Below are 26,165 nucleotides of genomic sequence, written 5' to 3' on the forward strand. Positions count from 1 at the left end.
AGACAACATTGCCGAGCAACTCCTTGCCTAACCATAATGGCCAAGCACCTGTCAGTCCCCTCGAATCTTAGCTGAGACCCAGACTGTGTCAACCAAATGATAGAACCAAAAGAAATGATAGCATCCCTCTTAATCCTACCAAAGAGGGGTGCAATCGCAAACCAAACCCTCTATGCTTCCCTGCATTCCCATAAGCAATGGTAAACTCACTCCGAAACTCCTGCACATCTAGGGCATGCTATGCAAGCACCAATAACAAACCTCCACTGATTGGTGACCAGACCACCATGAAGGGAAACCCAAATAAAGGAGGAAATCTGTGGCTTCCTATAGGAATGCCACAATCTCCGCCAAAATACCCTCTAAATGTCAATCGAAATGCCGTAAGACTCCCAATGGGGTCTAAGAGTAGGGACACTCTGAATGTGTCCCAAGATAAGATGTCTAGCATTCCGCACCGTATAACTGAAAAAAGGCATGCTTTTCAAAGGGTTACAAGCATCCTTCCACTCCCACTCACCAGAGTCCCAATGCAAATGTCTGATAGGGCAGCCACCATACAACCAAAGGCTAACACTCTCTGTGATCATCCCTGGGGGGGGAAGGGGGGTCAACAAAGACGTGCTTCCCTAACCTACCAACAACTCTGACTCGACGAATCTGGGGGCCCTCAATAAGGTCCTGCACATCACATCTCTCCAGCTGCCATCCATCTTGTGCAGAAAAAAAGACCGGTACATCATCCTCCCTAGGCAAGGAGAGACCCATAACCTGAAGAGGAACACCTATCCCATAAAAAACCCCAAACCAAGAATGATGACGACCTTCCAAAAAAGATCCAGTAATCCAGTGGTTGGGAGTGGCTACATCAATCTGTGCAATCCTCCGGCTAGAGCCTCTCAAATGCTGTGTGAAATCCAATCTATGCACCTCGGTGAGGCTCTGAAGCCTCTTCCAAGCCAGCACTGTGGAGCATAGGGTCTCCCAACCAACCCAAAGCATATGCATATCTGCCCCAAGAGGCCTACCATGCACATCTAATATCAAATCATTCCACAGAATGGGCTGCCGGTTAGCTTCCTCCGCTGATCGCAGGGAGATGTGTACCAAAAAACTCCTCAAGCAGTCCCAGGTCCGTAAGAGGGACCTAACCAGGGGGGACGAAGGGGAGTGGTGAACTGCATCCGAAAAAATAAAGCGTGAGCTAAGAGTCCAGTCACCTCCGCAAACAGGGACACACTTCGTGATCTGCTGCATGAGAAAGTCCTTCCACGGCTCAGTGTCTGGAGGAAGAAAGCCCCTAACAACAAGCTTACAGAGCAAAGCCTTACATTGCACCTTAGGGTCAATGATATTCAATCCCCCTTCCTGCTTAGGCCTGATAATGGTTTCCCAAGCAACTCTGGCCCTGGTGTGTGCATTTCCATCAAGCCCTGACCAAAGAAAGTTCCGAATAAGGCGACGAAGCTAGCCAATGCAACCCTTATGAAAAATCCAGCAGGAAGCAATAAACCAAGCCGTGGCTAGCAAAACTTGGTTAACCACCAAAGCTCTAGAGGCCAAGTCGAGCTTCCTCCTACTCTTGTGATGAAGTTTGCTTTTAATGCTTAAGAGCACTGGAGCAAACTGTTGTGCAGGGGAGATGTCAACGCCCACCTGACAACCAAGGTATCTGGCAGAGCATCCTCTCTCAATCCAAGTAAAACCAACATCTGTACCCCAATCTGCAAGAGGAGAATCATTGATCCAAAAACCAACTGATTTATGATTTGATGGTTGGTCATGCACATGCTTCATATCTTCTTTCTGGCCCAACCAATCCCACTTTTTGCGTATGTTCTTCACAAAATTGGAAGGCAAAAACCAAGCACAAAATTTGCTTTTCAATTTAGCCGATGTAGCAATGGTGTTGCTGAAAAGCTTCTCAGCCAACCACCAATGTGGAAGTCCCCTTCAAGTACACGCTTTGATCCCTCCGTGAACTCTCCCTCGTGAAAAGCAATCTCAAACTGGGAGATGAAAGACAAAGCTTTGGTAGAGTCATTCCTACCATGGTAGTTCTCAAATTTTACAGATTTGTCTCCTACCTTGAACGCTTTGGCTCTTGCTATGATGAACATACTCCTAACCAATGTTGGCTCTTATTTTGCCCTTATCTCCATGAGGAACGCTTCTTTGAGTAGTAAAGAAATGGCCAGAGGTTATTGTCGCCTCTTCCCTCTTGTTGAATTGCAGATTTCAGCTTTGCAAAAGCAGCTCCAAGAAGGTTTGGACGAGGTGGCTTTTTGAACATAAACTCACCCTCTTTTTCCTCCACCATATAACCTTGATCAATGAGAGAAGAGAGTGCCATCTCCCTTGGTTTGGCACCCAATCCTAGTGTAACACTTTCCAATGCATCATTCACAAAACCCAAGTTCCTTTGTGCATCCAATACCTACTTAGCTTCTGGATCTTCATGCAAACTCTTCAATAAAGCATCTTTCTCACATAGGTGCCTCTTGAGATTTTCCATGCATAGCATCAAGTTCATTAGTGTCTTGCACCTTCTCTTTGCCACGGGACGGCCAATCACCACGGTCTTTCCCTTTACTACGGGACGGTTGTCCCTCATGTGCATAATCACCACGGAATGCATGAGATACATTTTCAGCGTAGTGTTCATCATTTGCATGGGTTCCATGGTGTACATCTTCAACAACCTGTTCTCCACGTGCTTGCCTTCTTGAGTATATATTCACTCCACTACCTATATGGCTTGCCATAATGTTTAAAAGCACTAACACTTAGTGTATGCAAGATAGGATCATCTTCCACACAGAAAGGAGGAAGATCCCTGTAAAGCCCTCAGGCTAGCAGACCCTGCGATTAAGCAAAAACAAATTGGAAAAACACACAAAGACTTGGGCATCTCCAATGACCTATTGTACATCACTATGTCATCCAAGAAGACAACCATCCACTTTCACTTTCCCAAATATGCACGAAACAAATCGTTCATCATTGGCTGAAAAGTAGCAGGAGGATTGGTTAACCCTAAGGGCAGGACCAAAAACTCATAGTGGCCATAACGCGTCCGAAACGTAGTCTTAGGCACGTCAACTGAAAGGAACCAAGTGATTGAGGTCGCTCTCTTAATCTCAGTAAATAAAACCTTTTCTACACTTGATATCACCAAAATCTTTCTGTGGGGATGCGGCACTGCACAGCACATTTGGGGTTCTATAGCCCAACTTATGAGCAAATTGAGTGGCCGTGCCATGTATATGAATTGGGGGACACTTGCTTGGCTTTCCCAGTCTGGCCTGCGGCTTTTCTACAAGGGCAATGGTACAGACTCTATTTTCATTCGTAGAGGTATTGCCCAGCATGGTTTATTGCAAGATGTCCCTCACTTTGATTATACACGCCCCAGATAGAGGATTGACACCAGTTGGGAGATTGTTGCCTATACTACAGCAACATGGCAGATCTGGAGAGCTAGATGCACGGAGGCTATAGAGATTGTCCAAATTTTTGGGTCTCAGTGCATTAGTACTATATGGGGTGATATCATCCATACTCTCATGGCTACTTGGGATCATATTCAAGGGTCCTCTCATTCCGCGCACGCAAAGCGCGTTGTATTTATATGGGAGTGGGACCATGGCATTTTCTTTTCGTCTAGTCCCACAGGTCTCTCATGGAATCATGATGCTTCTCAGTGGTTGAAATCACCTTACATATTAGAGTGATTCTATTCTATTCCGGCTTATAGTCGTGATTGTTGTATTGGTTTTTTTCATACTTGATAGAAGTCTCTTTCCTGAAAAGAAAAAAAAAACTTTTTGTGGAAAATATTCTAACTCCACGGCATAATAATAAGCGACAACGATGTTGAGTCTACTTTTTGGTTTTGGTCAAGTTTCTTTTAAGCAGTGGAAACTTCTCTCGATCTCAGTACGACTTATCATCTTGAGACTGTTGTGGACAAATTGAAAGAGTCAACCAAGTGATTGGGGATATTCTTTATGCATTTTGTGGTCATGAGCCAAGAAGATGGATAAATTCTTTACATTCTTTACATCTAGTGGAGTTTACTTACAATGTCTCTTATCATCGAAACATTGTTATGAGTCCATTTAAGTTATTATACAGGTAAGAATGCCTTACACCCTTGAATTAGTCTAACCTACCACCACTAATCAAGGTTTAAGTTTCTTAGAAAATTCTTGATGAGATGGACCATCAAATGCAATCCATAAGAAAGAACATAAAGACTACTCACGACATGTAAAAGCAATATGCCGACCCGAAGAGATCCACTTAAGAATATGAAAAAGGCAATATGGTCTTTCTTCATATATGACCTAAGAGGAGTTCTCTCATTGAAAAAGTACAAGATATTATCGCCCAGATATTATGGTCCGTATGTGATTATGCGGAGGATCGAAGATTAAGCTTATGAACTTTTTCTTTCCCCGTATCTTCAGATCCACAATGTTTTTCATGTCAGTTTATTGAAGCATATTTTGAATCCAGGATATATCCTAGAAGATGAGCAAATTACTATGCTGGTTCAAGAGCAACTAGAATTAAAACCAGAGGAAGTCTTGGATGTCAGAGAAAAGCCTCTTAGGAACAAGATCTTGAAGGAATATTTAGTCAAGTGGAAGTTCTTCCCAGTCAAAGATGCAACATGGGAGAAAGAAAAGTATATAGTAAGAGATTATCCAGAATTCGCAAGATGAGAACATCTTGATTCTTTAAGTGGAGGAGAATAAGGACATCTCGGTTCTTTAAATGGGAGAGAATGAGGATATCTCGTTCTTTAAGTAGAGGAGAATGAGAACATTTTCATTCTTTAAGTGGCAGAGAATGTAAGATTCTTCTTACCAATAATAAATTAAACCGAGTGTGTAAAACACCCTAAGGAGAGAGAAAATGTATAAATTCTTTGTAAAAGTCTCATAAATAAATCTTTTTGAGTAAATTAGCAAGGTTCATATGCTTAAAATAATGAGAAAAACCCCTATGTACACATCTATATTTAATTTAGATAAAAGAGAAAATGATAAAATTAATTAGAAAGTAAAATAAAAATTAATTAGACTAGTGTGAATATTTAATTAAAAATATTAAGGTTAAAATTATAAGGGTTTTCATGGAAATGGAAAAATAAATTAATAAAGTCTACTATGTGAGGTGCACATTAATTTAATTTAAAGGTTTTTTTTAGGTTCAAAAAACCATGGTTTAGCTAAAACTAGGTGGATTTTGGTTGGTAGGTGGTGGTTAAAATACCCATGGTATTTATTTAGTGATATGTTATTTATGGCTCATGCAAAATAAGAGTCGTCTATACACCACTAGTTCAAAAACGATAAATCTTATGTAAAGGTGAAGTTTAGTCCCCAAATTCTATGGTTTTCTTGAAATGCATGGTAGATATGGCTTGACATCCACTCAAGTGATCGATGCACATATAGAGGCTCTCAATCACTCTATTCATGTTTAAATATGTGCCCCCTCCCCCACTACCCCCCCCCCTTCTCATGGAGAAATCCATGAATTTTTTTTCTTGAAGAAAGGGAGCTCGATTTTATTGTTTTCAATGTCTGGTACTTGTCATAAGCAAGTACCGTAAATTTATATCACTCTTATCACTTCCAAAGTACCTAGTCCAAGACAAATTGGGAGATGCAACCACCTAGGAAAGAGCTTTTAAAAAATCGTGAGCTTCTAGGAAGAAATGTAGGTCTTCATACCCAAAGGCATCTCCTGCAAGCATTAAAGCTAGGCCTAGAGATACTTTCGGCATAATATCTCATTTTTTATCATCCCCAAAGGCATCTACTCCAAGCATTAAAGCTAGGCCTAGAGATACTTTCAGCATAATATCTCATTTTTAGTCGTAATATCTCTAATTGGTTTTAAATGAGCTATTTGAAATTTTCTATTCTGTGTAAAAATAATTATAGTATAACTTTAGAAATGTAAATTTAAAACTTAGGTGATTAATTAACATAAGTTGTGTGCACATAATTAATAGTTTAGCTTAAATTGACCACTCTATTATTATAAATAATTTAGGCTCAGTATTAATATTAATTTTTGAATATGAAATATTCTCTACACATGCCCCAAACCAAAGAAATTAATTGGTCTTAAAATTTACCTTAGCTTAGGATAAATTAATAGGAGCACGTCAAAATTATTTATGCATAGTTGCTATAATTATTTGACCATAAATTGCACATAAATTTGTATGATGATAAAAATTATATTGGATGAAATAATTATTGGTTTGAGCACTAATTATGGATTAGTGTAATTAAAGTAAATATTAGGATAATTCATCAATATAACCTTAGGATAAAATTTACACTAAGGAATAGTCCTTCCACCAGGCGAACGCTTTATGCTGAAGCATAATTTGAATCTGACTAATACGCTAAGCATCAGTTTATTTGTACAGATCAGAAAAAGCGGTCCACTTCCCAAGCCAACTATCCAAGTAAAGTTCCTTACACTCCTCATCACCAGAAAAAGGCTCCGGGGTGGAAGGAAACCTATAAAGGAGGAGGATTGCTAGCTGCAGCTTGGGGAGCCTCAAATAGCTCTGCCAACTGTCTCTGTAAATCAAGAACAGTGGAGTACAAAGAATCCACAAAAGGAGATGCAAGAGGTGAGCCTTAAGGAGCAGGTGATGGCTGTCCAGTAGGCAGAGGAGGTTGCACATAGACCGCATGTTGAGAATACGGAGCAGCAAACTAAGAAAAAGCTTGAAGAAAGTTGGGATCCACACCTTTCTGTATCGCCAGTAAGGGTTGTCCCACATACTGAGGGAATACTTGTGGTATATTGGGTTGAACCATGTCACCACCTTGTACAGGAGCAGCAGGTACAGTAGCTACTCCAGGTTGAGTCTCTGTGGGAGAGGTCAGCAAGGCTCCATGCACCTCCACAGAAGAGATTGAGGTGTCCATATACTCAGCCATAAATCAGTTCAGATAAGGAAGCACCTGTAGAGAGTGTATGAGCAATAGATGGCAAGATGTGTACTTATGACAGGTGAGAGTTGATGAGGGAAGGGATGCATAAGTAGGAAACACCAAGTATGCAGTTCAGGGGTGTCAAAAAACATTATCCCTGGTCGACTTCAGAGAATTCAATGCATAAAGTGGCCCCAAAAAAAAGCATACTTGGCTCCAAAAAGGCATCTCCAAAAAACACTCCACATCATCCTGTTTCTAAGTCAGAAATTACCACGTGTCCTTTTGGGCATCCCCCTCACATTCAGGCATGCCCACCATTTGAGGATCAAAACCCTGCACATGGGCAGCTGAATCGGCCACAACAGTGGGCCTGGGAAAATCTGAATCGGCCACAGAAGTGAGCCTTTCGTCTTCTCTCTGTGCTCTGAACAGTTCCCATGCAGCCCTTCTGTCATGCCAGGACCAGCATACATGCTTGCTTTATGTACTCTCCTTCATCCCCTCTTCTTGGTGACCAAAAGGGTTCCCATCAAAGAGCTAAGGTCAGCCCTATATCCATGCATGTATATCAACACATAGGAACATGGTGACCAGCTCCTGCATAACCCTAACAGCCCAACCAGGAGAAATTCACAGCATAAGTAAATCCCAAAAAGCACATAATGTCACGCACTGACGTAAGGGATTAGGGTAAACAGATTCCCTGCACAAGACTCAAAAAAGCAACAAGAACCATGCTGCTTTTCCCTCTGCTTTTTTCTCATAGATATGGAGTTCTTTTGCAACACTCCCACACATCCAACCACACTGACCTTCTCCCTCAAGCCCAGTTACCACCCAAACCTTGGAAAGCAAAAGAACGCTGCAGAAACTTGAGCTCTGGAGGATCCAGGAAATGGATTCTCTCTGGCACCCTTTCGGATTTTTCCAACCTAATCCAATCAGGTGTGGCTCTGATACCAATGTAAAGCCCCAAGCAAGCAAACCCTGCGATTAAGCATTAACAAACAGGAAAAACACACAAAGACTCATGCATCTACCTCACCACCCAACCACAGAGCCATTCAGGCTCACCCCCGAGCACAGGGGATAGTAGCATCAGAGACATAGCTCCACATGCGAAGTCCCTTGCGTCCCATATACCACCAGAACACACCCATGGGATGTAAGCATGGAGTAGCCCGGTTTGAGGAGCTCTCCCTCAAACTGACTCATGAAGTCACTATAAACTAGGAGCCAAATATAACACGTCTCATAATAGCTACTTACCCCCAGCTTAAGATCCCTTCAACATAGGCTATGGTTGACCCGAAAGTCTTAACCCTGGTTAGCCTTGGGACGTAACAATCCTAGATCATATACCAATGTAATTGCCCCAAAAAGGATTGAGAGATGATGGAGCAGTTGTCACTTTGCTTCCCACAGAGTGCTTTGCATTCATCACAATATCGTTGCAAGGAAAGCACTACAAAATGGGAATGCATGAACAGTATACAAGTAGGATATAAAGATACATCAAATTCAACCAACTAGAGGGATGGGGGAGCCTGACACCCAGCATCAGGCCATCTAACAGTGCAAGCAACAAAAAGTAGTACTATTACTAGAGTCACACTTGATGAATTACCTCAAGAAGAACATACCATAAACTCATCCAAGCACAATAGGACTGATTCTCTTAGAAGGTCCTCTGCTACAACTTCCAATGGATCAGCCTTACCTTTCTGCTTCTGCAAGTTTCAAAAAACAAACAAATGGCAATAAATTTCAGCGGAATGCAACTTGAAAATAAGTATCAAAATCAAAACTGCGGGCCAAGAATGATGCTCTCACTTGCAGACGGCTATGTACATTCAGCATGAAATCGTGAAAATGGGTTCTTCTTTTCCTCCAATTTTCAGGTCTGCCAGGCCCTGAACCATAGTCAGCTAAAAATGCACGGCAGCACTCATGCATGTATTGAATGTTGATAGCAGATTATTTTCAAAATAAGATCTCTTCCACATTTCAATTCCAGTGATACAATGACTGAACAACTGAACATGTCAGTACAGCTAAGTGTAATAGAAATATTGAAGTGGAAACGAAACTCAGTAGAAAATCTTACTTGGCAGGTTAATACTTTACAACATACTTTAAAACAACTAGTTTTGTTTAATTTGTTTCCAGGAAAAAACACTTCTGTTTAAGTATGAAAAAAGGCATATAAAGTCAGAAGACTCAAAGTACAAATAGACCATGCAAAGAATGGAAAGCCATAAAGGTGGCTGAAAGCACCAAGATAAGCCAGAAGAAGTCTTGAAGAAGAAAGGGCCATTCTTCCACTCTCTGAAAAAGCTCTTCCCTCCATAGGTTCCACACAATATCGCTCGCAATAGTCTCCCACACTGTATCAACTGGTGTATAGCATGCTTTGAACTGAGAGACAAGCTCTCATCCAAGTGGCAAAAAACAACTGTGTGACAATGTAGTTTGATGGCTCTGGATGAATCTCCTCTCTCATTGGACCTCACTAGGTTGAGCCATGAAACTGAACCCCAAGTCACATAGGTGATGGATGATACAAATATACCAATCAGGCTGCCCATCTTGTACCAGATGATCCTCACCTGTGGATAGTCCCATAAACAATGATGGACGTTCTATGTGTGTGCTGATCTACATGGGCAAGAAAGGTTGGCCCCAAAAATTGCCCTCCACTGATTATAATCCCCCCATGGATAGAAAGCCCAAAAAACACATCTTTCTATTTCTACATGATTTCCACAATCTCCTCCAGAAAGAAGCATCTGTGCATGTCCTGTGATATGAAAACTCTCCCAGTGCTGGTGTCTACAGGGCCTCCACTGTCTAGATTGAATCTTAAGTCTCCTTGCATTCTTGATAGTGTAGTCGAAGAATGGGGGATTAGCATTCTTGATAGTGTAGTCAAAGAATGGGAGTTGACCTACTGAAATCCACTCCCTCTCTCCCAGATCCCACTGCAAGTGTCTGATGGTACATCCTCCATGAAGCCATTGTCTCGAAGTGTCAATGTACCAACACTTACAAAGCTAGTCCAACAATGCACGTTGGCTCAATAAGTGCATCTTGGATGGGCTCCTCATCCTAGATCCTAATCATCGTGTCTCGTGACTGTACAGAAACGTGCATGACATCACCATTGTCTTGGGTAGGGCCTGTGCCCCAAGAAATGCCAACCACCTGAACAAGGACAACAATGCAGAGTAATCTGCATAAGCCTCTTGCTACTGAGGTGTTGTACTAGAAAGGCTTTAAAAGCCTTTCCAGATCCCAACCCATGCAGCTGGACCTGTTTCCCACTTGGACCATTGCATGGTATCCTGTGGCTTCAACTGGTTGCCCATCATCTTGTACAATATACATATCATTCCACATGATAGGCTGTCTATCGATCTCATGACCTTTGGAAGGAATCCGTTGCCTTAAACCACCTCTAAAACTGTGCCAGGCTCTAACAATGGCAAACATTAGGGGGAAGGCTAGCATTCTGATATCTGTGGTAAAAATCTGAGTCCAGTCTCCTCCCATGCCATGCCATGCCATGGAGGGGGTGCAAGTTCCAAAACTATAAAGAAAAAACTCCTTCGACTCATTTCCTAGAAGAAGGCCTCAACAACAAGCTTACAAAGAAGAGCTTTGCTTTGAACATCTGGGTCAATGATAATCAAGCCCCCCTCTCGTGTTGGCCAGATCAAACTGTCCTAGGCTACTCTAGCTCTAAATCAGCTATGCCATCGAATCCAAACCCCAGAAAACTCCTGATCGACTAGCTGAGTTGAGCATGAGTAACACCAACAGGAGGTAACAAACCAGGCTGTGGCAATCAACTGAGGTGCAAACAAGAAAAAAAAAACATTCGCAAAAGCAAACTACAAAACAGCTATCATGCGGAGCAACAAAGTACATCCCTCAACTGAGGTGCAAACAAGAAGAAGAAAGGAGGGGCTTCCTCTCTAGCTGGCTGCTCTTGGAGAGTGGCTACATACGGAACGGAACGGAGGAGGGAAAAGCCACACTGGGGGCCCGTAGTGCAATGTCGGCTGGTAGTCGGGTCCCATGGTGAAGAAGGGTCCCCAACTCACATGCATAAAAATTCTGCAAGCCACTACTGCATTCTGTTGGAAGTGCTTGTGAGGAGCTCCCATCTCACTTGAAGGATGTGGTCACTGAAGAAGAAAACTCAGCAATGTATAGATATTATAGTAGATGATAAAATCCTTCTTGAGATCAAGAACCACCTAAACTTCTTCACGAAAGATTCTTGATGTGAGGACCAGACGTACTCAACGTACACAGTACTGAATCTCGCAAGTATTGTCATACATTCATAGTGTTGTTTAAAGACAAGACTTCCTAATGTTGTTTCTGAGGCATAAACGTTTCTTAGGAGGGGAAAGTGTTACATGTCCTATATTGACAAGATGCCCCAAGAATGGGGGTGTGAATAGGAGTCTAGAGGGCTTAACCAATGTTTGAGTTGGCCAACGTGAAGAAGAAAATCTTGGGGTGTGACCATAGGTATTAATTGCATGAAAGGACTAAAAGGGCGTTTGGGCCTTACAGCATTTATTGGTCACATTGCAAGCATTGGGCAAGGGGGTAATTGAGCTCAGCATGGGAATGTAGCCAAAATTGAGAAATTACCATATTGGGCTAGTTATATCATGCATATTTAGGGGCTTAATCAATCGATGGGAGGTGAATAGAGAAGAAAGCCATGCAATGAAGCAGTCAGCTGCATAACTATATTTAGGGCTGAAAATGTCAGGAAGAACACCAGCCCCTAATCTGAAAGATAAGTCCCCATGCATGGGCTGCTCCTGCTAAGCAAGTAACAAATTATTCTCCCCTAGGTGCAGTTGTTCATGCAAAATTGGTATCTTGCTGAACATGTGTAAATTCACCTACCATTCTCTCAAGCTATCCATTCTCAGGAAGTGCATGTGTCAACTCTCCTTCCATGTTGGGGCTGCTCGTGGAGACCAAAATACATGTGCCAATTGACCTCCTTTTGCTAAATATGCTCGATGTGTCTGCTGAAGTTGCTAAACGTTGAGCAGAATGACGACTGGCCTACCCCTTCCTAAGTTTGCTTTTTCTCAGCATGTGGTACCCATACTAAGAGTGTGGAGACTGACCTGCCCCTTGTTAAGGTTGCTCCTGAGGTGCTCCAACCACCTCAAGCTCTGCTCCCTTTCGCCGAAATTGAGATGGTGAGAGCTCCTCAGCTATCCATTTGTGGGCATCCTTCGAGAGCTTTGACTGCCTAAGGATTGCAATTCTTTCTTCTTTGGGTTTGAATGTTACCAATACATAATCTTCCTGTTGTTTTGTGGTGATGGCATCTATGGTGTGATTGTTGGTGTTTATTCCAAGAGTGTTTGATATGTTAACTCAAAGCCAGATTCCATGGTATCCAGCAAGCCTCCAACTCCAATGTACCAGGATGAGGCCGAGTTTGTTTCTGTGTTAACCTGTATTGCTGACGACTCCTTTTCTTGGGTCCCTGGCTATCTGCCACACCACCGCAACATGAACAGGGATGTGTGACCACAAGTAGAGATGCAGCGACCAGCAGTGCACGAACAGGGATGCAGCAAACACAAACAGAGATGCCAGTAATGTCAGCAGCGAGCGATGATGCGGGTCTCTCTCCTCCCCCAGCATATTGCAGGTCAGCATCGCATTGTCATCATGCTCACTACTACAGCTGAATGGTGTCTCCCTTCTCAGTCTCCGCTGGGTTTCTTGTTGGGTTGACAGCACTAGGGTTAGGGGCGCTACTGAATGCGTACACGCCCACACAAACACAGATAATTTTAATTTGTGTAACTCAAGACATTCTAATGATCAATGATAACACGACATCCTTAAAAACAAACCAATACTGTTAATATAAAATTTTCGATTTTCCTTACAGTTCTTCAAAGAAGAGGTCCATGAGCATGGTCTTTCCTGTGCCAACACCACCATAAAGATAAAGGCCACGTATGAACGGGCTAGATGTGCCTCGACTTCCTGATATGAAGCTCATCCAAGACCAACTCCGCTGCCTGTCACATGCAACATTGATTGCCAGGTTACAACTACCCTTTTTTCACTCAGTCACAAAAAGAACAATTTGAGGTTTTTTCCATTAAGGTTTTGAAATTTTGTTTCGAAACATTTGATCTCTTGAGAAGGTTTTAAAAACAATATTTTCTAAAACTATCAAATAAAATAAAGCTTTCAGAAATCGCTGAAAAACACACCTCAATGATTACAATATTCATGTAGCTTACATTCAAACAGTACATTGCGTCTTACAAATTGAAACTTGAGAGCAATATAATAACATGTAACTAACGAAAACACTACAAGGAGAAATATAATGAGTGTACAAAGTACTGATTTGGAAAAAGATGGGAGAATTCAGAAGAGAGGACGAAGATAAAAGAAGCGAAGGAAACTAAGGAGGAAAAGAAGTAGGAAGAAGGAGAAAGAAGGAGAAAGGAGGATGGCAGAAGGAGAGCCCGCAAAACAAATTTTGGGCAGATTACACAGGCGGAAGAGCAATCCCAAGCAAACAGGCAAATAACAAAAAGCCAAAAATTGGATGGAGCAAGTTTTGCCAAGAGGTTTTTAAGACTTCAAAACGGATCACCTGTTGTTTCTATGTTTCCACTTTAAGAAATCATCTACAAACTTAAAATTGTGAAACAAATTCTGTTTGAAGTCACTTGCCATTCAGAATAAAATCCATGCTGATAACATTGTATTTACCACATGATAGATGTGGTGATTGTAACATATGTGACTTTAATGTTTAGCTGATCCGAATTTGTTGACATAGAATACAGCTCCTCACAAAGTCAAGAACATCCTTTAAAAATTATCTGAGATTTAGTGTACCAGGAAATAAAATGTCACTCCTCCATATAAAACTCAATCCTTGAATTAGGTGTGGCATAGACTTGGCTATCATACCACAGCAATACACTTTGTATCTACACACTCTTTCATGTACAGAGGTGATGCATATGTTCATATATATACCTATCTTCTCCATGTGCGATCCATCTAGACACTCTTTCATGTACAGAGGTGATGCATTTGTTCATATGTATACCTCGGGGTTACTTTCACTGGCCCTGTCTTCTCCATGTGTGACCATCTTGTCAAAGGATCTTGTACATGGAGATTTGCCTTGCCTATATTAACCAAATAAATAGAAGAATTCAAATACTATGAACGGAACATCAAACCTTGCAACACTTAGGAAAAACACAAAGAGGTCACTAGTGGGTTACTGGCGTGATCGTCTTCTCTGGTTGTTGTGTGTACTCTAGATTCACCCTTCTTGGATCGCCCCCCATCATCTCATCATCAGTTTCGACCTGGCTCACCTCTTGTTTCCTTTCTCCCTCTCAGGGCTGGCCATACAGTTCCCTCTCTCCTCTGTGCGTTGGCCGTACACAGTAGCAACAGCCAGCTTGTTCTGTCCTCCTCTTTCTGGTCGTACAGTAGTCCGATGGTTTCTATTCTCTTCAGTGTTGGCCATATAGTGGCCTGCTGGCTATTTAGCATCTGCTCAGTATCCGTACAGCTGTACAATACTCACACATGTGGGTTTTACAGCTACTGTTTTTTCTCACAAACCTGGCAGGTAGAGAAAGTTGGCCCACAAGTTCTTAGATGATGGTGAGGCAACAAATAGAGCAGCTGGTCTAAAGCTTGAAGACAGATATCCGCATATCACATTTAGTCCATGCTTTGCTCATTGTTTGAGCAACTTATTGAAGGTTGTTGGCAGCTTGCCATGGGTTGATTCACACACTCAAAAAGGCAAGGAGATAATAAGCTTCATTCAAAACCATGAGTTTATTTTGAATGAATTCTGCAAGTTATCATCCAAAAAGGATCTCTTGAAGTACTCAGAGACATGCTTTGGTTATAACTTTCTCGTGATGAAGAGGTTATCCAACGTAAACTTGCCTTTGAAGCAGTTGGTTGTATGCAATGAGTGGATGGGATGGGCTTCTTTCTCAGTCAAGAGCCGTCATAGGGAGACGGTGCTTTCAAGGCAGATTCGTAATGATGATAAACGAAGGTTGGTGAAAGACCAACTTGGATTCTATCGCAACAAGTTGGGAAGGTTTGGATCGGCCGATGCACAGAGAGACAGGTTTAAGATAGGGGCTGCTTTATGGTGGGAGGATTATGGGGCTCGTACACTGTAGCTTCAATCATTGGCAGTAAGGATCTTGTCTCAAGGTGCAAGCTCCTCTCCGATTGAGCAACTATGGACTGTGTTCAGCCATGTCGCATCCAAGAAATTTGGGACAAAGCAAGTCAATGACTTGATTTTTGTAAGTGCTAATTTTGCGCTTGCTTGGTGATATAGCTTCTCCCAAACCATAGAAGTTTGTATTCCTTGATGAGGAGTCCTCGGATGCTGAGGAGACCCATGGACTTACAGATCCTGGTCAGGATGGGGTTGAAGCTTTGGGTGCTGCAGATGTTGGTCTTGATGATATGGCTTTCTTGGATGATATAGATGATAGTCTCGCTGCCCATGAAATAGCTCCTGAGCCAAGGGTAAATCCGTAGCCTGGTGTAGATCTCCTCGTGTCTGGATCTCCTCCCCAATCTAAGTCACTCCAACCTTGAAGTCTAACGCGTTCCGTCGTTCCCCCTCTAGTGTCATAAAAGAGTCCAAGAATGCATGATATCTCCTTACTATGTCGCCATGAGGCTTGGACTCTAGACTTGGGTTGTTTCTCCTATCTAGGCCGTGGGCCACATTTTGTGTCTTTTGTCAGTTATGTGGGCTAATTTATTTTAACCTCTGAGATATATTAGTATCTAGCCATGCAAATTGTGTGGTGCACTAGACTTTAGTGTCTCTGATTTGGTTATATCTAAACTTTTGCAAATTCTATAAGTATGTCTTTTTGTTTTAAGGTTACATAATACGGGTTTTTAAATGAGCCCTGTATGATGTTAAGATTTACTATCATTTCTACGAATTATCTAGGTCGTTCCCTGTTCCTGTTCCCCCTTTGGCCCGTTCTCGTTCCCCTAGTTCCCGTTTCCCTAGTGGGGCTTTTGTTCCGTTCCCGTTCCGTTGCTACTATGCTCCAGACTACCTCGCCAGTACCTGGAGTACCCAGTAGACACGAATGATGCATGCTTGTTTGTTGACTAGCTTCTGTCTAGTTTTTGCAGAAGGTAAGTATAAATTTATTATGTCTAACACATGTGACAAGCCCTGGAGAAGTACCATCAAGAACAAAGCCATTCGTCAAAGATAAGCTTAGTCACAAGAGACCGAAGGGACGAGTGCTTGGAACGGAGGGACGCCGAAACGGGACGGACCGGCGACGGGAACGGCAGGGGACGGACGGACGTCCCCTAAGAAGCATCACTCACAAGGGACGAGGACGGGGATGCCTCAGGAACAGGGATGCCGGGGGGGACGGTTCTGTGAGGGGACGGCAGGGAGCCGTTTGCGCCGTTGCGCTCGCTGTTTATAGCCATTGCAGTCGCCGTTTCCAACCGTTGCAATCGCCGCTTTGCCGTTTATGGCTTGGGCCTTGGGCCTTGGCCCTTGAGCCTTTGAGGCTTGGCCCTCTCGGAGGAGGGCATCCCAGCATAGACGGAGGTTGCAGCGGCAGATTCGGATTATTCTTGCGAGGCATGCGGGACACCCAGTCAGGGTGCTGACTGTCAAATCCCCACGGATCCCCTCGTGATCGATCTTGGTTCGAAACTCGAATCCTGCAAACAAACGAACAACAAACAAGCAAGGGGGTGCAGGCCTGACTCACCTCCCAACCTTGACAGCCGTGGGCAAGCCCACAGTCTTGGCTGTCCCCACCGAGCCACGAGCTGAGCTAGCTAGGTTGACGAACCGACCAATCTCCTCCTCGTGACGTCCCATACCGCCACAAAGCTGCCCTCGCGGGCCTCGAGACTGCTGCCGGCCTTGGCTGCATAAAGCAGGTGCACGTCTGCACTAGATCCAGGCTCCAAGACCATAGAGCTCTCACAAACTCGCGAGACTCTCTATCATACAATAACTAACCTTGGCCACCCTTTTATAGGCTCTTGGCCGGTCATCGGGCGTCCACACTTGGCCGCCCGCCCGTCCATACTTGGGTGCCCGCCCGTTAGTATATCCCTAACTCAGCTCGTCAATCAGCCTGCCTAGTTCCAAGCTTCCCCAAGCCTCGAAACTAGTCTTGCATGCGTATAGCACACGGTAGATACCCACTGTGCACATGACATACTCCCCTTCCTCTAAGAGCTCACTCCTGAGCTCACTAAAAAGCCAGGGTAATCTCTCTGAAGAGAAGTCAATGTCTCCCATGTAGCGTCCTCCTCAACACGATCCTTCCACTTGATCTTGTATTCCGTGATAAGCGTATGACGCAATCTTCGTTCACGAAATCCAAGAATCTTTTCAGGTTCGTGCGGAACAAATGTCATGTCTTGGACATCTATAATTTCTTGAGGAGTAACTAACTGATCTGCTCCACCCAGTACTTTCTTAAGTCTACTGACATGAAATACAGGATGAACTTTCACATGAGAAGGCAAATCCAATTCATATGCAACTGAACCAATCCGTCGTGTAACACGAAATGGTCCACAGTATCTAGGGGATAATTTCGGAGATCTACCTGTCCGTAAAGTCTCGGAATCTTTCGGAACTCGCAAATACACCATCGTTCCTTCAGAGAACTCTCTAGGTGAACGATGTCTATTAGAATAAAACCTGTCTCGGTCTTGAGCACTTCTAATAGATTCCTTTGCAACTTGTAACATTTCCTGCATATCTTGCAAAAAATTACGTGCTGCATCATGCTGAAGTCCTGAGAATCCTACTGTAACAGGTGATCTTGGTTGAAAACCGTACATAAGCATGAAAGGACTAAACCCTGTACTCGTATGCTTAGTACTGTTGTATGCAAATTCTAACATAGGAAGATAATCCTCCCATGAACTTTGTCTTTTGGATACATATGCTCGAAGCATATCCTCCAAAATCTGATTCACTCTTTCAGTCTGGCCATCAGATTGAGGATGATCTGAGGAACTCAAATTCAAAGTTGTTTCCAACTTCTCGAAAACAAGTTTCCAAAAGTCACTCGTAAACTTAGAGTCCCTGTCATCACTGACTATGTCCTGCGGTAACCCGTACAGTCTAAACAATTGCTCGATAAACTGCCGAGCTAATTGCGTAGCTGTAATAGTCTTCCGGGTTGGTAAAAATCTAGCCATTTTTGTCAAGCGATCTACCACAACCCAAATAGAATCGTGGCCTTGATGTGTTCTTGGCAATCCGGTAATAAAATCCATGGAAATACTTTCCCATTTATTACCTAGGATTTGCAAAGGATGCAACAACCCAGCCTGTCTAAAGCGTTCAGCTTTATTTGCCTGACAAATCTGACACTTGAGAACATAATCTTCTACATACCCTTTCATCTTCGGCCAATAAAAAGTGTCAAATCCCCACGGATCCCCTCGTGATCGATCTTGGTTCGAAACTCGAATCCTGCAAACAAACGAACAACAAACAAGCAAGGGGGTGCAGGCCTGACTCACCTCCCAACCTTGACAGCCGTGGGCAAGCCCACAGTCTTGGCTGTCCCCACCGAGCCACGAGCTGAGCTAGCTAGGTTGACGAACCGACCAATCTCCTCCTCGTGACGTCCCATACCGCCACGAAGCTGCCCTCGCGGGCCTCGAGACTGCTGCCGGCCTTGGCTGCATAAAGCAGGTGCACGTCTGCACTAGATCCAGGCTCCAAGACCATAGAGCTCTCACAAACTCGCGAGACTCTCTATCATACAATAACTAACCTTGGCCACCCTTTTATAGGCTCTTGGCCGGTCATCGGGCGTCCACACTTGGCCGCCCGCCCGTCCATACTTGGGTGCCCGCCCGTTAGTATATCCCTAACTCAGCTCGTCAATCAGCCTGCCTAGTTCCAAGCTTCCCCAAGCCTCGAAACTAGTCTTGCATGCGTATAGCACACGGTAGATACCCACTGTGCACATGACACTGACCACAGAGAATATTGAGGAGATCCGCCAGTGTCCGATGCGGCACATATTATGAGATGGAGGTACCTCCATAGTGTACCTTCCAGTTCCAGTTTCATTTTCTAGGTGCCAGTAGTATCATCTTTATTTTTCATTTTCTGGGTTTTTTTATCCAGACATTGTATCAGATCCACCATGATGTAACTTTTGGTCTCATAGGTCATTATGGCCTTTTGAAGACGTTAATATAACATTTCATTTCATTTCATTTCTCTCTTGCCCTTGAGGCTTGCATCTCTCTCTTGCCTATCTATATAAGAACAAGCCTCTACAAGGCTACAAGCACACACAACTTTCAAGCTTTCAAGCTTCTTCTTAGTTCTAGCTTCCAACTTCCAAGTTCCAAGCCTCTCACACAAGGCCCGCGGGCCGCCGCCGCCCTACTATCTAGACTCTCTCTCTCTCTCTCTCTCTCTCTCTCTCTCTCTCTCTCACCCAATGTGTGGTAGATTGGTTAGCTCATGGAGTTGTTATTCAACACGTCTTGTGTTCGAATCTCACTCCCGTCGGATAGATCATATTTGGTCTCTTGGGATTGTTCCTACGACGTTAAAAGAGCTTCTTCTTCTCTCACCTCTCCCTCAAGTCTCTTGAGTCTTGAGTCTTCCAACTTCCAAGCCTCTAGGCTCTCGGCCTCTCTCTCTCTCATGGATGTATCTGATTAGTCCTATAGGTCAGATGTGGCCTCTAAAGGACGTTAATATAGTTTTCTTTCTTTCTTCTCTCTCTCTCTCTCTCTCTCTCTCATTCCTCAAGGCTCAAGAGTCAAGCCATCTTTCAACCATGGCATCCTCCTCACATGCCGGGGCTTCCCGTAGAAGGACAACGGGATGGACATGGTGGGAGGAGGTTAACTACACCCCATCCGCTCATGGAGACACTTCTCGGCCATGGGTATGCAAGCTTTGCCCGTACCTGCGAACAGGTGGCGCCGACAAAGTGCGAGCCCACCTCTTGCATGAGAGTGGGCATGACGTGAGGTTTTGCACGAATGTCACGCCTGAGAAGAGACGGGAACTTCTTGACAAGCTTAGCGTCTACGAGGCGGTCGAAACGACAAGAAGGACACCACGGGTGGCCGTGGATCCCGCGACGATGGGGAGAGGAACTCAAGCCTCTACAATGGAGTCATAAGGTGGATCGGGATCATGCACACCATCACCTTCACCATCAAGTCGGAATGTTACTCCATCCACGACGCCGGCACCCTCCATCTCCACGGCCTCTCAACCATTACGTGGCCCACGACGACAATCTACACTTGGGGAAAATTGGAACCCCAAGTTGAAGGAGGAGGTGGATATGGCGGTGGCCCGCTTCTTCTTCCACGACCACATTGCCTTTCAAGCGGCTAGGTAAGTGCAATCGGTCATTGCCAATTCATCATTCATGTTTTCATCATCCTAGTCCCCTTCTCGTTAGTAAATTACTTTCTTGAATAGGTCGGAATACTTCAAGGTCATGGTTAAGAAGATTGGGGAGTATGTCTCAACATATACACCCCCCTCATCCGAGAGCTTGCGCACTACATTGCTCGAGAAGGAGAAGTGCATTGTAGAGCAAGCGGCCGACAACACAAAGCGGCAATGGGAGAGGAACGGAGTCTCCCTCATTGTGGATGGATGGAGTGACACCCGCAAGAGGAGTATTCACGGCGTGGTTGCATATTCCCGCGGAGAGATGTACTTCATCTCATCTCATGATGCATCCGGCACTGGGAAGAGCACGGATGTGCTTGCGGCGGAGTGTTTAGACTACCACCATGGAGATCGTTGGCCCCGAGCATGTAGTGGGCTTTGTTGCGGATGGGGAGCCTTCCAATAGGGCGGCGGGAGCTATTCTCCAAGGTATGTATGGACACGTCACAGTGTCCTTTTGTATGGCTCATTGCCTAAACAACCTCCTCAAGGACATCGGGGCATTACCATGGATCAGCCCACTCATTGAGGAGGCCAACACCATGGTCTCAACCACCAAAGACTTCGGCATGAGTTCAACAAGAGGTCATGTCTCTCTCTCCTCAAATATTCCGACACCCGGTTTGCCTACAACTTTCTCATGTTGGGCCGGTTGAAGGATTGTAGCAGTGCTTTGAGGAGGCTTTTCCTTAGCGACGAGTTTGTCGCCATGCAAGAGTCCCATACAAACACTGGCCAAGAGTGTAGGCTACGGGCGGATGACGCCTCTTGGTGGGAGCATGTGAAGACCACAGATGCTATGGTGAGGCCCATAGTCCACCTATTGAGGATTGTAGACGCTATGCAACCATGCATAGGCAAGGTCTACGAGGCCATAGATCGCATGATAGAGAAGTTGAAAGACTTCGTGCCTGACGAAGACAAATACGAGGAGATCCATGCCTTGTGTCTAGGAAGGTGGAATTCCTACTACTCTCCATTGCATGCAGCAGCTTATGTGGTGGACCCTGAATTCCAAGGCAACAAACAGGAGAGCGACCGGGAGGTGAGCGCTGGATGGAGGATCATCTTGGATCGTCTTGTGCCTGATGCATCGGTTAGGCGCAAGATCAAGGACCAGCTTTCGATGTACAGGTCATTTCATGCCCCTATGGCTGTCATGATGCACAGGTTGACCGCTCCAAAGTTGGTGCTGCTCTATGGTGGGAGGACTTTGGTTCGGATGGACCGGAGCTGCAGCAGCTTGCCATCCGCTTACTTAGCCAGGCCGTCAGCTCCTCTTGCTTGGAGCAACTTTGGAGTACCTACAGCCACATTGCCTCTAGGAAGAGGAACCGACTCGGGGTAGAGCGTGCCAATGACCTTGTCTTCGTCAACGCGAGCTTGCGAATGCTTTGCAAGAGCGTGAACAAGAAGGCAGATTCCTTCACCGAGTGGGAGATGAGTCAACAAGAAGAGCAACAAGAGGATAAGGTGCAGGAGCAGCATGCCAGTGAGGATGAGACTGAGGATGAGCTTGATGCTTCTTTGGCACAAGCTACCCATGACCATGAGGTAAGCACTTCACGTGGATGATCATTCATGGATCATGATTCATGGACCTTACTACTTAGCTCTAGCCTCTAGCCTCTAGTCTTCAGCACTTTTTTGTCATTGACTCATTTGAGTCCGTCCATGTATTCTGCCTCCTTAAGGCTTAGTCCTGACTCTTGAGTCATGACTCATTTTGTATCTACTTAATTATTAATATGACTCAAAAGCTTACCATTTTAGTGTAAATTTGTGCTCATTTTGATGTACTTCCAAAGTAGAATAAGTGTAGAGTAGAAAAATTTTAAAAAAAAAGTATTTTTTGAGTGTCATTCCCTCCCCCATCCCCGTTCCCTACTTATAGCCGTCCCCCTCCCGTCCCTGTCCCTATCCCCCGTCACCGTCCCCCGTCCCTTGTGACTATGAAGATAAGGCATAGAGATGAGCAAATGACACCACAGATATGGGGAAAGACTAGATGCACAAGCTCACTCGATAGGGCTAGTACTAGGAAATATTTTAAACATATAGATATGTTTGGAACACTTGTAGTCCACAGTTGAGAACAACTGCGATATAAGAGGGAGCGATGTAACTATTTGGCCCTCCTAGCTCTTTTTCACATGATGGGACTCATGCCCGGACACATGGACAGACGGATGAAACCATTGGAACAGGGATCTTGAAGTTGGCTCGTGAAAAAGCACCAGCTTTGGTCAAAAAGCAAGGAAAAGCAAAAAGTCAAACTTGGTTGACCGCGAGCCAAGGGGAGACTAAACCGGATCAAAAAGGTAAAAGCCACTTTTCCCAAAAGCAACTCTAGGGCCAAAAAGCAAGGCCCTGAAGTTAGAAAAGCAAAACTCAAGAACTTTGGCAAAGATGACCAATATTTCATTATTATTAAAATATTAAAAACAAAAGCAAAGCTTAGCCCGCTTTTCGCAAAAAGCAAGGGCCTTCATCAAGTATAAAAGAAGCATGAACCTCTCCCTTCTCCTCATTCATTGAAGCCTGGAGAATATCCTCACCATCATCAACATCATCAAGCTTGTGGAGAGCAAGGACACCCTCATCTTCATCTACTCCGCCGCCACCCAGCTCGGCTTGTCACCGCCCAGCTCAGCCGGCCGCCACCGCCCAAAGCCTATGCAGAGCCGCCGACCGCCCATAGCCACCAGCGCTGCGACCTTCGTGTTTACTTTTTTGAGAAGCTTCTTGAAGATCTTCCTACAAAATGGGTATTGAGTTAGACATCTTTGAGATTTGGATTTGGATTTGGATTTGGATCTGGACTTGGAACTTGGACTTAGATTTGAGACTTGGATTTGGAACTTGGACTTGGACTTGGACTTGGACTTGGATATTGGATTTGGATTTGGATTTCGATTTGGATTCATTGGACTTGAAATCATTGGATTTGGATATTGGATTTGGTACTAGCCCAGTGAGAGGTCATCCCCGTGGTGTGCTAAGCATCAGAGATCTCGTGCCTCGACATCGACATCAACTTGGATATCCTACATCGACATATCTATTTGTTTTGTATTCATTAATTATATTGATCCTAGCCAGCGTGCCCGTGGATTGTTCCTAAATAAATCCCTGAAAGGGAGCCGAGCATGTTCACCACTCAGTGTGGTGTACTATGCAAGATCCCTATTCCCTTCTCTCTCCCCCCTCTCTATATCTTTATCTCTTGGACACGTGGTTGAATCTGTAACGGCACACCCCGCTGGGCTTACAAATTCCGTGACGTCATCCGACAGTAACAACATCAGTTGAACCATTTGATATACCGACTTTGTATATGTGGTTGGATCCACAATGGTCAGAGTTACTGTAGGATGGATGCAGATTATTCTGGGATTTTCACTTGTTCAACAGAGTATAACCCATGGACATGTTAGGGGTGGAATATGTTATAACCATTGTCCTTCAAGATATCTATTAATGGGATTGTGTGGACCTTTGGTAACCTTAAGTTCATTCCAATTTGGTGGGATGAAAAGTAGCTCGAAGCCATATATTGTCTCCAGGCTATTCAAGGACATGGGACGTGTGTAGAAATTGATGGGGAGTTTTATGCTTGCCCTAAAGTAGACGTGCAAATCTACTAGTTATGTGTGAAAACACAATCTCTGTTCAGTCTTAGATGAGGATTGGTGGATAGGGGAGATCTTGTGGTTCGAATATTGTACTAGAAGTACAATATTGTACTAGAAGTACAATATTGTACTCGAAGTACACGGCACTAGGACTTGTTTGTACTATTGTTTGCTGACAACTAATGCAAGATGCCATTAGGCATGACAGTTGAGTTCTTTTGTGGATCTGTTCTAGGGTTGTTATGGTAGAGTTCGTTGCACTTTAAGATTGGATGTCCTATTGGGATTTAGCTCTTGGACAAGAGTTGGATTGGCAATAAGCGATTGGATCTTTGTAGCACGGTCTACAAGAGGAATCTTACACAAGTCTAAACAAGAGGCAGTAGACTTGAGTAGATGCTATGGATGGCTGTCCCATACAAGGATCCGCTTACATAGGCTTGTCTCCTTATGCATTCACGAGAACGTGAATTGAACAAAAGGAGAGAAGTATGTCACATCCCAACAGGCCTAGGATTAGGGCTAGGGACATGGACTAACCCACGTTAGGGTTAGGGATTAGCTAGGGTGTGGGGACCTAGAGGCTTCACATGTGGGCTAAGGATGCAAGCAAGATGATATCTAGATTGGCTAAGAGGTTATAGTTAGCAACCTAGGGCTAATAATGGCTAAAAGCTTATAAATAGAGCAAGGGCCAATAATAGCCAAGCTATTACCATATAAGTGACCTTGGGGGCACTTATGAGTTATCGAGGTATCCACACAGTAGACAAGAGGGATACCAAGAGACCTCATTGCCATGGAGCTGCAAGTAGATGGTTCGATCTAGGGACGCTAGGTTGGGACCATCGATACCAAGAAGGCTCCCAACAATTAGACCTCACGCTACACGGTGGTTCAAGGCACTGGACCTACGGTTGAGTCACTAGCCACATCTATCGTGGTCATGCGATGCATACAAGATTAGCCTTGGCATTCAACCATGTTCTCGGGTTTTTTGTCTTTTTTTGTGGCTGGTCTGCTTTTTAACATGACCAACCCCGTAGGCCAGCTAAGCTCTATCCCTTAGTCCAACTGATCATGGGTTAGCTCATCCCCTTAACCTTACCCATCCAACACCAAGTTGATACTAAACTTGATCCAATTAGGGATGTCACAACTTGCAAAATCGATTTGTGTTGGCACACCACATGTAAGTGGTGCTATACAATCTCATCTTTTGTGAGATTTCAAAACTTCAATGAAATAATCTTCTCTGTTTGATTATTGATCGATAGAACCTTTCCCTTTGCTCTAACTCCCCCCCCCCCCCCCAAAAAAAAAAAAAAAAAAAAAAAAAGAGGTTAGCATGAGAAGATTTCACAAGCATCCATATAAGCCATGAAGCATATCACACTACACAATTACTTTACTTTAGAATGGCTTTTTAAAACTAAATATTCTGGTAATAATGGGAGGAAGGGCAGATATAAAAACACAGAAAAACTCTTACGCCAAAGGGGCAGGGCAAAAGCTTGACTTTTGAGCCAAGCACAAGTGCAGTTGCTTGCAGAATGCAAGTAAAGGGGCAGGGCAAAAGCTTGACTCTTGAGCCAAGCACAAGTGCAGTCGCTTGCAGAATGCAAGTAACAGCAAAGCAACATGGACAGAGCTGGAAGGTGGAAGAAGAAACCTGCGATCATGACAAAACAGACTCACAACTCCTGCAGCTTCAATTTAGAAAGCTAGCACCACTTTTTTTTGCAGGAACGCCAAGGGAAAACTTAAGTCACACATAGATCTTTCAGCAGAAGCCTTTGCCTGCTCTGTTCCAGCCTTCTACCAGCGACCAAGAACTTCAGCAAACAAGTGGCAGCTCCTTCAGTGTCTTGTTTCCAGTTATCAGCTTCAAATAGACTGACAATGTTAGGATCCCATGCAAGAGTCTATTCGACATACAGCAGCTGCTCAAGGATTGACTGTGAGTCATATATACATACATTTGTATGTATACACATACATAGATATGCATGTATGTAT

At 44.1% G+C, this 26,165-nt stretch overlaps 1 protein-coding gene across 1 annotated transcript in view; it reads right to left on the reverse strand.

Annotated features, from left to right (window-relative positions):
- The window catches only part of LOC147620657 (uncharacterized), a 53,740-nt gene that overhangs the window by 26,486 nt on the left and 1,089 nt on the right, over window positions 1–26,165 (reverse strand). Inside the window, exons 4-6 of the mRNA XM_086824931.1 lie at window positions 12,920–13,054; window positions 8,811–8,880; window positions 8,621–8,707 (exon numbers count right to left, since the gene is read on the reverse strand). Of these exons, the coding sequence (XP_086681057.1) occupies window positions 8,621–8,707; window positions 8,811–8,880; window positions 12,920–13,054 (292 nt within the window). The remainder of the gene's footprint in view (window positions 1–8,620; window positions 8,708–8,810; window positions 8,881–12,919; window positions 13,055–26,165) is intronic.

Source organism: Cibotium barometz, chromosome 31, assembly GCF_041138505.1.
Source record: "Cibotium barometz isolate CiBa-2024 chromosome 31, ASM4113850v1, whole genome shotgun sequence".
In the NCBI taxonomy this organism is placed as follows: Eukaryota; Viridiplantae; Streptophyta; class Polypodiopsida; order Cyatheales; family Cibotiaceae; genus Cibotium; species Cibotium barometz.